The sequence below is a fragment of the Pleurodeles waltl genome, chromosome 3_1, assembly GCF_031143425.1.
Source record: "Pleurodeles waltl isolate 20211129_DDA chromosome 3_1, aPleWal1.hap1.20221129, whole genome shotgun sequence".
Taxonomy (NCBI): Eukaryota; Metazoa; Chordata; class Amphibia; order Caudata; family Salamandridae; genus Pleurodeles; species Pleurodeles waltl.
This window is the reverse complement of record NC_090440.1, coordinates 1,185,151,910-1,185,167,146: the sequence shown is the minus strand read 5'-3', so window position 1 is coordinate 1,185,167,146 and position 15,237 is coordinate 1,185,151,910. Positions and strand designations below refer to the sequence as shown.

General features: G+C 47.1%; 1 protein-coding gene and 1 long non-coding RNA gene across 7 annotated transcripts in view; one reads left to right on the top strand and one right to left on the bottom strand.

The window, feature by feature from the left end:
• The window catches only part of ARHGAP32 (Rho GTPase activating protein 32), a 942,023-nt gene that overhangs the window by 382,445 nt on the left and 544,341 nt on the right, over positions 1–15,237 (bottom strand). For all 5 annotated transcript variants that reach the window (XM_069224492.1, XM_069224494.1, XM_069224495.1 and 2 more), the window contains one exon: positions 7,134–7,271. In XM_069224492.1, coding sequence (XP_069080593.1) covers positions 7,134–7,271 — 138 coding nt within the window. The remainder of the gene's footprint in view (positions 1–7,133; positions 7,272–15,237) is intronic.
• Positions 1–15,237, top strand: part of LOC138285050 (uncharacterized) — a 41,370-nt gene that overhangs the window by 4,561 nt on the left and 21,572 nt on the right. The window lies entirely within an intron of this gene.

Below are 15,237 nucleotides of genomic sequence, written 5' to 3'. Positions count from 1 at the left end.
AGCTCTAAGCTCTGCTGGCTCCATTACCCATTCCTTGTCTCCAGGTGAGAATTCTACCAGGGTGTCCTTCTGGTCATACCATTGCTCCATCACCTCTTGACTGGCCTTGAGGTTGCTCTTGGCCTGTTTCCAGAAGCGCTGCATCTGGTTGTAGAGGGCCAGCGTGTAACTGACCACATACTGGTGGGGTTTCTGGGAGCTTTCTCCCACCCTTCTTTCACTATGCTTAGTGGTCCCTGACAGGGTACCCACAGAGAAGTTCAAAGAGGCTGAACCCCATCGCTTTCTGAGGCACCTCTCTAGAGGCAAAGAGAAGGCATGGCAGGAGGACGTCCCACTTATGCCTCCAGGTCTCAGGTAGGCCTGTGATCATACCTTTTAGGAGCTTGTTGAACCGTTCCACAAGCCCACTGGATTGAGGATGGTAAGGGGTGGTAAACTGGTAGGTCACTCCACACATTCCACATGGACTTCATGTACGCTGACATGAAGTTTGTGCCTCTGTCAGAGACAACCTCTTTTGGGAATCCCACACAGGTAAATATCCCCATCAAAAGTCTGGTCACCACCAGTGCAGTCGCAGTTCCTTAGAGGGATCGCTTCTGGATAGCGGGTGGCACGGTCCACCAAAACCAGGATAAACCTGTTACCTAGGGCAGTTTTGGGGTCCAAGGGACCTATGACGTTGATGCCCACCCTTTCAAAGGGGGTGACAACGATGGGGAGTGGGATCAGGAGGGCCTTGAGCCTTTTCCCTGTCTTCCCACTAGCCTGGCAGGTTGAGCAGGACCTACAGAAATCATCTGAGGCTACCCGCATTCAGGGCTAATAAAAGTGGGTGACAAGCCCGCCAAAGGTCTTGTCTTGCCCCAAATGTCCCACCTCGGGGATGTCGTGAGCTAACCCCAGTGGGAAGGCCCAGTGGCACTGGGGGACCACCCGCACATGTGCGCCCCAGCATCCGGGACCTTGGGTTCACTGTAAAGAAGATAATTTTCCCAATAGATAATGTGATGGCCAGAGGCGTCACATGCTGCCTGGGCTGCGGACTGCCGCCTCAAACTCTCAAGAGTAGGGCACTCTTTCTGCGCTTTGCAGAACTCCTCTCTGGTTGGACCACCCTCAACTTGCCAGCCTGCAAGCTCAGGCAGGTTACCAAGGGCGGTGATGTCCTCTCCAGTTGGCTCAGGGACCTCCTCCTCAGTGATCCAGTCAACCACCACGGGAACATCTGGGACCAGTTTCCCGCACCCCTTTCCCCTTTCTCTTTGTAGCTGTCTGAACCATTGTTCCAGGCTCCAGGCGCCCTTGACTCCCTCCCTGGGCAGCCATGGACCGTGTGGTCATGTAGACCCATTCAGGCAAACCAAACATCTCCAGGTGAGACCTGAGATCCACTTCCTTCTAGGCAGTATGCTCAAGGTTGTTGCCTAACAGACAATCTACAGGCATGGCAGGACTCACAGCAACTTTTAGAGTACCACAGACCCCCCCCCCCCCCACGCAAAGGGGACGAGAGCCTTGGTAGGTGGCTCTCACAATTGTCAAAGACTATGACCTGGTGGAATGTATTGGGGATGACCTGCTCTGCTGTCATCTAACAGTAGTCATGCTGGCTCCTGTGTCACGCAGAGCCTCCACCCTTTGCCCATTAATGGTGACCCACTGCCTATACTTGGAAGTATTAGCAGGCATGTAGGCTTTGGGCACCATTTCCTCATCTCCCAGGGACACTAGGATTACCTCTATCTGTTCCCCAAAACGATCTGGGACTACCTCCTCCCCAAGCACTACGCTAGCCAACCCAGGTGTCTGCCCTCCAGAGGGGGGTTGTGCCCGCATGGGACACTTGGAGTTGCACTTGTAGTGACCAAACTTGGTACACTCTAAGCATTTGGGTACAAACTTCCCTTTATTTTTATGAAAGAACCCTGGCCTCTTTTCAGAATCAGGTTGGGGCTGGTTACCACCACCCCCCTGGGAATAGTTTTGGGGGCCTTTTGAGAACTCCTTATTTTTACGTTTTCCTCCCTCCCTCTTTCTTCTGATGGGAACCCTGACCACCTTTGTGGGTGTGTTCCCCCCCACCCCCAAGATACCTTTTTGGACACTCTGGTGCTAACCCAGAGGTCCGCCTCTTCAGCAAGCTTCCTAGGGTCAGTGAGCTTACTGTCAACTAGGTGCTGGTGCAACTCTGTAAAGCAAACACTGAGCATATGCTCTCTCAGGATCAAATTATACAACCCCACATAGTCACCTACTTTACTGCCCCCCACTCAACCATTCAGTGCCTTACAGGAACAATCAAAAATGTCTACCCGAGTTTGTGTGGAGAGTTTGGTGCTGTCCCTGAACATCTGACAGTACTTCTCAGGGGTGAGCCCAAACTTGGCAAGTAAAGTACTCTCATGGGTGAGTTTGTGTCCCTCCCAAAAACTGGCACATATCCCCACATGCCTGCCCCCCACTGCTCTTCAGGAACCCCATGAGCCCTTAGTGCAACTTCATAAGCAGCCAACCACTTACTAATGTCATCTCCCACCACATAACTTGGCACCACATTCTAGGGTATCCGAACCTTCCTGTCCCCAGCAGGTCCTACATGTATGCTGCCACCTTCAGTGCTGGACTCAGACTGCCTAGACGTGAGGTCCACCTCTTTGAGACTCAGTTCGTGAGCCAGAAGACGGTTCTCTTCAGCCAAGGCCATTTCAGCTTCAGCTTGTTTGGTTGCTCTCTCAGCCTTGGCTCTCCTCTGCTCCTCTCTGAGCTTTCATTTCCTCTGCCCCCATGTTTAAACTTGCCATTTGCAATTGGAATTGTCTCTCCTCTCTTTTCCTCTGCGGCCAGGCCATGGCTAGAGACACTGCTCCCTGGTTTAGCAGTGGGTGCAATTTAAGGGATAAGATCCCCTACTGCTAGTGGCAAATCCTCCAAGGGGCCATCCTCTGGCTCCTCAATCTCAACATTTTCCTGTAAACGGGCTTCCGCCCAGGCCCGCAGCGCCTTTTCATACTACTCCTTCCTGCAGGCACCCCAGGTAGGTACTCCCATCCCCTTGCAGAACCCTTTCAGCTGGCTCACAGTGTATGTCTCCAACTTGGTTATATCAAACTACTCTCCAGCTCCTGCTGGAGACCCAGCTAGAGACATGTTGTATGAAGATTTGATTAGACTGGCAAGCAGAAAAACGAAATTGCAGAAAAAGAGAAAAAATCTAGTTGACCTTCGACTGTGGGTAGGTAGTGTACACGTAGCTATTGTATGTTACTGCACACATACAAGTCTTATCCTCACCGCTGATCACCAATGTTAGAAATGGGGTCTCTAGTTGGCAGAGGTATACATCTTTGTCCAAATAGAGATCACAGTCCTAGTCAGGGTAAGTCACACACAATCCAAATTATCCTGTGTCCACCCTCTGGTAGCTTGGCACTGAGCAGTCAGGCCTAACTTAGAAGGCAATGTGTAAATTATTTGTGCAATAAATCATGCAATTACACATTGAACACCACAGAAAGACACAACCCAGGTTTAGAAAAATATAAGATATTTATCTGATTAAATTAAGGTCAAAACGATCAAGAATTGATAATCACAAGCTGAAATATTACTTTTTGTAATGAGACGAGAGTCTGTAGTTCTTAAAAACATTCATGGTCTCTTGCAAGCACAAAGTACATGGTTTGCATGAAAACTACACGCATGAGGACTGCAGAGGAGGAGATGCGGGGAAAAAGGTAGATGTGTGTCGGCTTTCTGGGTGCACACAGATGACGCATCGATTCTTTTCCCACAGCAAGGGCTTTGCGTTGATTTCCGACGCGCAGGCTTGAATCCTCTTTGCGATGCAGGGTCTTATGATGCCCATGGAAGATGCGTGGAAATCCTGGGCGTGTAGGGTGAAGTCACAGCTGTTGGTCAATCCGGTGGGTGATGTGGCGGAATTTTTGCTGCATGGCTGGCGCTGCATCGATTCCTCTTGTAGGAAGTCAGGCTGTGTCGTTCCGGCTCGGCGATGCGTCCGGTTGCAACGTTGGCGCTGTGTCGATCTCCACTCGGGGAGCCGGGCTGCATTGTTCCAGTTCGGCGATGCAGTGATTTTCTCACCACTGGACAGGCTGCGTTACGATTCGAGCAAGCTAGGCATCGAATTCTGCCGCACAAGGAGTTTCTTTGCAGAGATGAAGTCTTTTTGGCCCTGAGACTTCAGGAAACAGGAGGCAAGCGCAATACAAGCCCTTGGAGAGCACTTCTCAGCAGAACCAGAGGCCAGCAAGGCAGCAGGGAAACAGCAAGGCAGCAGTCCTTTACAGCAAAGCAGTCCAGGTGACTCCTTTGGGCAGCCAGGCAGCTTTTCTGGGCAGGTTGCAGGTTCTGGTGCTGAGCGTCTGTCCCAAGAAGTGTCTGATTCGGTAGGGTCAGGGACCCAGTTTATATACTCAAAAGTGCCTTTGAAGTGGGGGAGACTTCAAAGCGTGGTTTTGAAGTGCACAAGGTCCCCTTTCAGTACAACCCTGTCTGCCAAGGTCCCAATAGGGAGTTTGGCAGTCCTTTGGGTGAGGGCAGGCAACTGTCCTTTGCAATGTAAGTGTTAGGCCCTCCAACGTTCCAGCCCAGGAAGACCCATTCAGTATGCAGATGTATGCAGGTGTAACTGAGCATCCTGTGTTTGTGGTTGTCTGGCTGAAATGCACAAGGGAGCTGTCAACCAGCCCGACGTGGATTGGAGACAGGCTGTAAGGCAGAGAAGGATTTAAGTGCAGAGAAATGCTCACTTTCTAAAAGTAGCAATTCTAAAATAATAATATAAAATCCAACCTCACCAGTCAGCAGGATTTTGTATTACCATTCTGGCCATACTAAATGTGACCTATTTACCCCTTTCTAATCAGAATCTACCAAACAGTTTATAAGGGTAGCCCTATTGTTAGCCTATGAAAGGAACAGGCCTCACAGCAGTGGAAAACAAATGTAGGGGTTTTCCACCATCAGGACAAATAAAACACAGAGATATATGTACTGCTTTTTACCTACACAGGACCCTGCCCTCTGGGTTACCTACGGCCTACCTTAGGGGCCATGTAAAAGTTGTCAGATAGGGGACCTGTAATCCCCAGGGCAGCGCTGCCCTGGCAGATCAGGACCGCCAGACCGACAACACGTCGTGATTTGGCGGTGCTGGCGGTCCAACCGCCACAGTCAATGTGGCTGCCGGACCACCACACTGGTGGTGGTCCCACCGCCAGGGTCGTAATTACCGCCATAGTCTTTACCCTTCCCTCCTTCTGTAGCTCAGTGTCAATTAAGCTTCAGACGGAGGGGGGTGAATGCTGTTCAGCTCCTGGGTCTTCCTGGCTTGACTGAACTACAAAGAGCAGTTCAGCCGAGCCTGGTATAATCAAAGGCTGACTTCACCCCATTTTCACAGCTCTTGCTGTGAATGTTCAGCCATGGCGGTTAACTGTAGAACATTCACAGCAAGAGATGTGAACAAAGATCTCGAAGCCCAAGGGGGATTCTATCCCCTGTGCTCTGAGAGGCCTTTGTTTTTCTAATCAAAAACTATACCATGGGCTATACCAGCCATTAAAGGCCCGCTCCATTTTTAAAGGCCTTCGGCTTGGGCCTTTAGCGCTGGGGCAGACCTTCAATGGTTGGTATAGCCTGCTAAGTAGGGCTATTGGGCAATATTACGATCGTAAGCACAGAGTACAAGATGTAAAGTTAGCAATAGGAGACCGATTCAAGGTAATTAAAGAAGGAACGAAGAGGAGAGGTAGCAATAACTGTATAGGTACTTTCTAAGTGTTTAAATTATTCACCATTACGGCTAGGCTGAGAGTCGGTAAGGTTTGGCACTTTGGAAAGACTGAACAGTGCAGCAATGTCAGATTCCGCCAATCCTGTGATCAACAATTTTAAAACCAAGGGGTGGTTGGTGGATGTAAGTAAAATTGATGGTATGGTAGGAGACAAGTATCCAGAGGGCACATAGAACTATTTGTTAGTGGGCCTACTTCAGGGACTTATACTACCGTTAATACTGAAATGCGTAATGTACAACGAGGAAGAGAAAACTGGCGCATGATTTTATCATAGGTTGACATGCTTTCCACTAAGAGCTTCATTTACTTCTTACTTTGTGGTAGAAAGTATAAAAACAATATAGTAGAAAATATAAAAATTATACTTACCATACCAATAATCTTTGTTTCTCTTATGTTATTTATTAGGCAGTCATTCTTGAACATTTCTTCAATACTGTTATTAGTGTTCAGTATTACTGTCATTAGACAAAGAGAGGGAATAGGTTACCACATTCCGTTAGCCTTAATGGAATGGAATGACGAGTCAAGGGCAGCTTGAAGCAATGATGAATCTGCAAAGAGGTTGTTTAGTGCAGCTAGAGTTGTTGCTCCGAATGTGAATAAAAATTCAAGCAAAAATTGAGTCTGGCCTTATTACAGGGCTAACTCAATTATATGTTGATAGACTTCTAAAGGAGGTTTGTGGTGCGAGAGGGAATAGTAGTACTCTAAATCTGTGGACAGGATGATTTTAGGAGATGGATGGAGGATGAGTCACACTGGAGTGAATCCACGAAGACTAGTGGATCTGTAGTGACTTTGTACAATTTAGGTTGACACTTTAAAGCTCAGGCAGCTTTGTGTTGGATGATAGTGTATTGGAAGTAACTGATGGTAGCTGCATGTGTAATAAAAGGATCTTGAGGATTCAGGTTGCTGTGGCTGCAGAATGGCTTGAAAGGGCAAGACTGTGGAGAACCTGTAAGGCTGAGGGAGAACTAGGAAAAATGTCAGGTAAGGGATAATTTGAAAGCAGCAGCTGCTGTTAACTGTAAGTGTTTTCGCTACCATACAAGGACTTGAAGGACAGTTTTAGGTGGATAGGATAGCATAGTGGGATTGAGCTTGGTGCAGAGATGAACCTGAATCCTTAAACAAATGGATTTAAGTATCAATATTTCCAACCTAACCTTTTATCCTGGCAAAGTTGATAAAACCTGTTTCAGTAATTTGGATAACAGTGTGGGCACTTTAAAACACTGTTCCATACACCATATTACTTTAATCACTTACAAATTGAAGAAAAACGTATATATACTGTACCTCTGGACTATCCTTCACGGAGTCGGAACGGGGAAGCTCTGAGAGCTGGGAGAAGCGCCGGTCATAAATACACAGGTGGAGGTGTTTGTCGAGTACTCGAAAATCTTCATAACTCCGCTTGACAATCCAGCTCCTGCCCTGTATCAAGAGAGATAAAGCAAGGACAGTTAAAATATGATGAGGCCAAATATATTATGACATTGATAAAGCATGCATGATTAGTAAACTATGATGTATGTTTAAGCTACAGCATTTAAATACAAAGAACAAGAGCATCTCAGGACCAAGAAAGAAATGTTGGAGTAATAAGATCCCATCACATGAGGCAAGCCATTTGAAACCTACCTGTTCTTAACCACTCCAGATACTGCTTGTCCTATTGATTAAAATTATTACATTTATACAGTGCTTCTTTTAACCAAGGGGGCGGGGGTCAGATCAGTATTCAGATAACAGCCAAAATATCAAGTAAAAGAATTCACAATGGAAACAGAAATGGAGACATTGGTTTAGTGGAATAAGACTACTTTGAAAAAAACAAGAGTAATAAGCACCTCTTGAAGAAGAGGTTATACAAGGTGGTAGCTCCTGAACAGCAGTTTTCAGTTTGTTTCTTTTATGAAACTTAATGAAGTTTTCCCAAGGATCTCAGGTCCCTGGAGAGCATTCTACAGAGTGCAAGCAACTACTGAGATGGATGTGGCTGAAGCGGAGTTAAGGTTGAACCTTTTTAAATTGTAGGTGAAATACTTTTCAACGCTGTGATTTTTTGAAAAAACAAATATTTTTCTGGTCACTTGGAGGTAGACCAGTTGATGAATTTTAGGATATTGACGAGTTGGGGGCATTGTTGAAGCAGTAGGGAGGTGGGGGCCCTTGCCTATGTACAGAAACACACAGACTGCGATGAAGAAATAATGGGGCTTACCCTACACTGAGGGCTCGAGGCAGTAGAAGGGCTTGTAAGTCACCTTTGCCAAAGTGTGTGGGAACTATAGTGAATGATGTGCCCATACTTTTGTAATTTCACAAAAACAGTTTTCCTACTTTTTGTTATAAGCAAGGGTCCCAGAACGTTTAATTTTCACGAGTTGTAATGTCTTGTCTGAACTTGAAGGGATGGGGTCTGTGAGGGAAGGACAAGCAGATAAACAAGAAACAAGACTTGTCTCCGGGGTGCCTGCTGTCTGGAAGAAATGTAAATGTGTGGAATGGGTTCATCAACTTTAATTGATGGAGTTATTTGAGGTTTCATGGTGGTTCAGATTTATTCTTTTTTTAGAAGTAATGGAAGGTCCTTACCAACTCGGTTCTCGAGTGCGTCTTCCTAATTTTATCTTTCAAAAAATGTTTGCATTAAGTAGTCTAGTTGCTTATTATTAAATAAATATTTTGAAAGAACTTGTTTTGTCTTAGTACAATATAGGCTGCCGCAAATAGATTTTGTGTTGTGTGTAAGGTGATTTTAAATTGATGACTTGCCTATTCACAGTGCCTTCCGTCACATGCTAGGGCCTCGTGGCACTCTAAATACACAAGTCACTATTCTTCACTGCACCAACCAGGATTTAAGGCTTCATGTACAAAGGGTTTTAGTGTTCGCAAACTCTATGATTTGGTACATATCTTTTTTTATGTACTTAAGAAACAGGAAACTGGTTTCTGAATTAGTAAAAGGGTCTGGGAAACCGTTAGGAATCGTTATTTGGAAGGGGCATGTAAACAGTATCTCTTCCAAATACCTATTCCTCATGCTATACATTAATGTATTCTAACTGCAATCCAGTTGCAAAACATTAATATTTTACTAATGACTCATAGGAGTTGGCAAGTCATTCACACACGGGAAAGGCTAGCCACTTTGTTTGAGTTGGCAGTCATCGATGAACATGGGCATGCCTACTTCTTAAAAAAAAATAATAAAAAAAAAAAAGTTTGTACAACTTTACATTTTTTCGGAACGCATCACAATTACCTTTAAGGAAAACAAACTGCAAAAGTTAAATATTGATTTATTTAAAAACAATCACAAAAATTGTGTTCTGCTGACCTCGTTAGGCCACAATCCCTGTGATTATGGCCAATTACAGTGGATTGCAATTTGCGATCTACCTCATGAAAATTGATTAAATATGTCTAGCTGTGTCAGTGCAAACTGCAGTCACTTTTACCAAATACATTTTAGTACATTCCAAATAAGAAACTGCAAATTTGGAATTGGTATTGGTGGTAATTTATGATTTCTTTTTTGGAATCTTTGCACGAGGCTCTTTATTCTGTGACTTTCCGGTCACACACACATGGAGCAGCATAACTTAATGCTCCATACATTTATACAGTAATCATAATCACTGTGATCTAACGCTATTAACTTGTGTGCACTGTGATAATCAAAATAATAGTATGTGACTGCATTTACCTGCAGTAAGAGTCACACAAACAAATATGATGAATGGTTGTCACACCCTAACCTCTCTAAATGTTGATATGAGTTGTGACTAGGTCCGACCCACTCACATTACTTCTTTATAAACCGCAACAAAGTTTCTTGTTTTCCCACCTCTTCAGGTGCAGACTCTAGGACTGCTTGTTAGTTATAATAAGGTTTTTGTTTATTGTTGGAAACTGTTACCTTAGCTGGTCAAATTGAATTCAGGCCGTGGATATGCAGTGTGTGGGGATAGAAGAGAGCTACTTGTGCCAGGCTGATCAAACTGTTGCTAACTTTACGGCCACATAGCTGTGTACCTCTTTGTCTAACCTTAGCAATCGGGGGGGTCTAACTGCTGCCGAAGAACACTGTCTTCTGATTGGACCGTCTACAGGAAATTGGTGGAATGAAGCTTCCTGAACATTTTACTGTGTTTTAATTGCGTGTTCCATAGAATAGTTTAGCAGACCCTTTTCCTGATTTCGCTGAGAGAGGACCTTTCTTGTACTCTACTGATTCTCCTTGTCCATTGTGTTGTGCTTTTTCCTTAAGCACCCGTGTCTTATCCGGGAACCTTAATTTGGTTCTTCTGATGCAGACAACCTCTTCTTTGCACTACCCCTTGTCACATTCAATACCTGTAGGAAGTTGGCTCTGTATGTGCTATTTCAAAGTAAGGAATAGCATGCACAGAGTCCAAGGGTTCCCCTTAGAGGTAAAATAGTGGTAAAAATAGATAATACTAATGCTCTATTTTGTGGTAGTGTGGTCGAGCAGTAGGCTTACCCAAGGAGTAGTGTTAAGCATTTGTTGTACATACACATAGACAATAAATGAGGTACACACACTCAGAGACAAATCCAGCCAATAGGTTTTTGTATAGAAAAATATCTTTTCTTAGTTTATTTTAAGAACCACAGGTTCAAATTCTACATGTAATAGCTCATTCGAAAGGTATTGCAGGTAAGTACTTTAGGAACTTCAAATCATCAAAATTGCATGTATACTTTTCAAGTTATTCACAAATAGCTGTTTTAAAAGTGGACACTTAGTGCAATTTTCACAGTTCCTGGGGGAGGTAAGTTTTTGTTAGTTTTACCAGGTAAGTAGGACACTTACAGGGTTCAGTTCTTGGTCCAAGGTAGCCCACCGTTGGGGGTTCAGAGCAACCCCAAAGTCACCACACCAGCAGCTCAGGGCCGGTCAGGTGCAGAGTTCAAAGTGGTGCCCAAAACGCATAGGCTAGAATGGAGAGAAGGGGGTGCCCCGGTTCCGGTCTGCTTGCAGGTAAGTACCCGCGTCTTCGGAGGGCAGACCAGGGGGGTTTTGTAGGGCACCGGGGGGGACACAAGTCTACACAGAAATTTCACCCTCAGCAGCGCGGGGGCGGCCGGGTGCAGTGTAGAAACAAGCGTCGGGTTTGTAATGGAAGTCAATGGGAGATCTAGGGATCTCTTCAGCGCTGCAGGCAGGCAAGGGGGGGGTTCCTCGGGGAAACCTCCACTTGGGCAAGGGCGAGGGACTCCTGGGGGTCACTCCTCCAGTGAAAGTCCGGTCCTTCAGGTCCTGGGGGCTGCGGGTGCAGGGTCTCTCCCAGGTGTCGGGACTTAGGATTCAAAGAGTCGCGGTCAGGGGAAGCCTCGGGATTCCCTCTGCAGGCGGCGCTGTGGGGGCTCAGGGGGGACAGGTTTTTGTACTCACAGTCTTAGAGTAGTCCTGGGGTCCCTCCTGAGGTGTTGGATCGCCACCAGCCGAGTCGGGGTCGCCGGGTGCAGTGTTGCAAGTCTCACGCCTTTTGCGGGGAGCTTGCAGGGTTCTTTAAAGCTGCTGGAAACAAAGTTGCAGCCTTTCTTGGAGCAGGTCCGCTGTCCTCGGGAGTTTCTTGTCTTTTCGAAGCAGGGGCAGTCCTCAGAGGATGTCGAGGTCGCTGGTCCCTTTGGAAGGCGTCGCTGGAGCAGGATCTTTGGAAGGTAGGAGACAGGCCGGTGAGTTTCTGGAGCCAAGGCAGTTGTCGTCTTCTGGTCTTCCTCTGCAGGGGTTTTTCAGCTAGGCAGTCCTTCTTCTTGTAGTTGCAGGAATCTAATTTTCTAGGGTTCAGGGTAGCCCTTAAATACTAAATTTAAGGGCGTGTTTAGGTCTGGGGGGTTAGTAGCCAATGGCTACTAGCCCTGAGGGTGGGTACACCCTCTTTGTGCCTCCTCCCAAGGGGAGGGGGTCACAATCCTAACCCTATTGGGGGAATCCTCCATCTGCAAGATGGAGGATTTCTAAAAGTTAGAGTCACCTCAGCTCAGGACACCTTAGGGGCTGTCCTGACTGGCCAGTGACTCCTCCTTGTTATTCTCATTATTTTCTCCGGCCTTGCCGCCAAAAGTGGGGCCTGGCCGGAGGGGGCGGGCAACTCCACTAGCTGGAGTGTCCTGCTGGGTTGGCACAAAGGAGGTGAGCCTTTGAGGCTCACCGCCAGGTGTGACAATTCCTGCCTGGGAGAGGTGTTAGCATCTCCACCCAGTGCAGGCTTTGTTACTGGCCTCAGAGTGACAAAGGCACTCTCCCCATGGGGCCAGCAACATGTCTCGGTTTGTGGCAGGCTGCTAAAACTAGTCAGCCTACACAGATAGTCGGTTAAGTTTCAGGGGGCACCTCTAAGGTGCCCTCTGTGGTGTTTTTTACAATAAAATGTACACTGGCATCAGTGTGCATTTATTGTGCTGAGAAGTTTGATACCAAACTTCCCAGTTTTCAGTGTAGCCATTATGGTGCTGTGGAGTTCGTGTTTGACAGACTCCCAGACCATATACTCTTATGGCTACCCTGCACTTACAATGTCTAAGGTTTTGTTTAGACACTGTAGGGGCACAGTGCTCATGCACTGGTACCCTCACCTATGGTATAGTGCACCCTGCCTTAGGGCTGTAAGGCCTGCTAGAGGGGTGTCTTACCTATACTGCATAGGCAGTGAGAGGCTGGCATGGCACCCTGAGGGGAGTGCCATGTCGACTTACTCGTTTTGTCCTCACTAGCACACACAAGCTGGTAAGCAGTGTGTCTGTGCTGAGTGAGAGGTCTCCAGGGTGGCATAAGACATGCTGCAGCCCTTAGAGACCTTCCTTGGCATCAGGGCCCTTGGTACTAGAGGTACCAGTTACAAGGGACTTATCTGGATGCCAGGGTCTGCCAATTGTGGATACAAAAGTACAGGTTAGGGAAAGAACCCTGGTGCTGGGGCCTGGTTAGCAGGCCTCAGCACACTTTCAATTGTAAACATAGCATCAGCAAAGGCAAAAAGTCAGGGGGCAACCATGCCAAGGAGGCATTTCCTTACACAACCCCCCCCCAAACGAAAGAGGATGAGACTAACCTTTCCCAAGAGAGTCTTCATTTTCTAAGTGGAAGAACCTGGAAAGGCCATCTGCATTGGCATGGGCAGTCCCAGGTCTGTGTTCCACTATAAAGTCCATTCCCTGTAGGGAGATGGACCACCTCAACAGTTTAGGATTTTCACCTTTCATTTGCATCAGCCATTTGAGAGGTCTGTGGTCAGTTTGAACTAGGAAGTGAGTCCCAAAGAGGTATGGTCTCAGCTTCTTCAGGGACCAAACCACAGCAAAGGCCTCCCTCTCAATGGCACTCCAACGCTGCTCCCTGGGGAGTAACCTCCTGCTAATGAAAGCAACAGGCTGGTCAAGGCCATCATCATTTGTTTGGGACAAAACTGCCCCTATCCCATGTTCAGAGGCATCAGTCTGCACAATGAACTGCTTAGAATAATCTGGAGCTTTGAGAACTGGTGCTGAGCACATTGCTTGTTTCAGGGTGTCAAAGGCCTGTTGGCAGTCCACAGTCCAGTTCACTTTCTTGGGCATTTTCTTGGAGGTGAGCTCAGTGAGGGCTGTCACAATGGATCCATATCCCTTCACAAACCTCCTGTAGTACCCAGTCAAGCCAAGGAATGCCCTGACTTGAGTCTGGGTTTTTGGAGCTACCCAGTCCAGAATGGTCTGGATCTTGGGTTGGAGTGGCTGAACTTGGCCTCCACCTACAAGGTGGCCCAAGTAAACCACAGTTCCCTGCCCTATCTGGCATTTGGATGCCTTGATAGAGAGGCCTGCAGATTGCAGAGCCTTCAAAACCTTCCTCAGGTGGACCAGGTGATCCTGCCAGGTGGAGCTAAAGACAGCAATATCATCAAGATAAGCTGTGCTAAAGGACTCCAAGCCAGCAAGGACTTGATTCACCAACCTTTGGAAGGTGGCAGGGGCATTCTTTAAACCAAAGGGCATAACAGTAAACTGATAATGCCCATCAGGTGTGGAGAATGCTGTCTTTTCTTTTGCTCCAGGTGCCATTTTTATTTGCCAGTACCCTGCTGTCAAGTCAAAGGTACTTAGAAATTTGGCAGCACCTAATTTGTCAATGAGCTCATCAGCTCTTGGAATTGGATGGGCATCTGTCTTGGTGACAGAATTGAGCCCTCTGTAGTCCACACAAAACCTCATCTCTTTCTTTCCATCTTTGGTGTGAGGTTTGGGGACTAAGACCACTGGGCTAGCCCAGGGGCTGTCAGAGCGCTCAATTACTCCCAATTCCAGCATCTTGTGGACTTCCACCTTGATGCTTTCCTTAACATGGTCAGACTGTCTAAAGATTTTGTTCTTGACAGGCATGCTGTCTCCTGTGTCCACCTCATGGGTACACAGGTGTGTCTGACCAGGGGTTAAGGAGAAGAGTTCAGGAAACTGTTGTAGGACTCTCCTACAATCAGCTTGCTGTTGGCCAGAGAGGGCGTCTGAGTAGATCACTCCATCTACTGTACCATCTTTTGGGTCTGATGACAGAAGATCAGGGAGAGGTTCACTCTCTGCCTCCTGATCCTCATCTGTTACCATCAACAGATTGACATCAGCCCTGTCGTGGAAGAGCTTAAGGCGGTTTACATGGATCACCCTCTTGGGGCTCCTGCTTGTGCCCAGGTCCACCAAGTAGGTGACCTGACTCTTCCTCTCTAGTACTGGGTAAGGGCCACTCCATTTGTCCTGGAGTGCCCTGGGAGCCACAGGCTCCAGAACCCAGACTTTCTGCCCTGGTTGGAACTCAACCAGTGCAGCCTTTTGGTCATACCAAAACTTCTGGAGTTGTTGGCTGGCCTCAAGGTTTTTGGTTGCCTTTTCCATGTACTCTGCCATTCTAGAGCGAAGGCCAAGTACATAGTCCACTATGTCCTGTTTAGGCTCATGGAGAGGTCTCTCCCAGCCTTCTTTAACAAGGGCAAGTGGTCCCCTTACAGGATGACCAAACAGAAGTTCAAAGGGTGAGAACCCTACTCCCTTCTGTGGTACCTCCCTGTAAGCGAAAAGCAGACATGGCAGGAGGACATCCCATCTCCTTTTGAGTTTTTCTGGGAGCCCCATGATCATGCCCTTTAATGTCTTGTTGAATCTCTCAACTAAGCCATTAGTTTGTGGATGGTAAGGTGTAGTGAATTTATAAGTCACTCCACACTCATTCCACATGTGCTTTAGGTATGCTGACATGAAGTTGGTACCTCTGTCAGACACCACCTCCTTAGGGAAACCCACTCTGGTAAAGATACCAATGAGGGCCTTGGCTACTGCAGGGGCAGTAGTCGACCTAAGGGGAATAGCTTCAGGATACCTGGTAGCATGATCCACT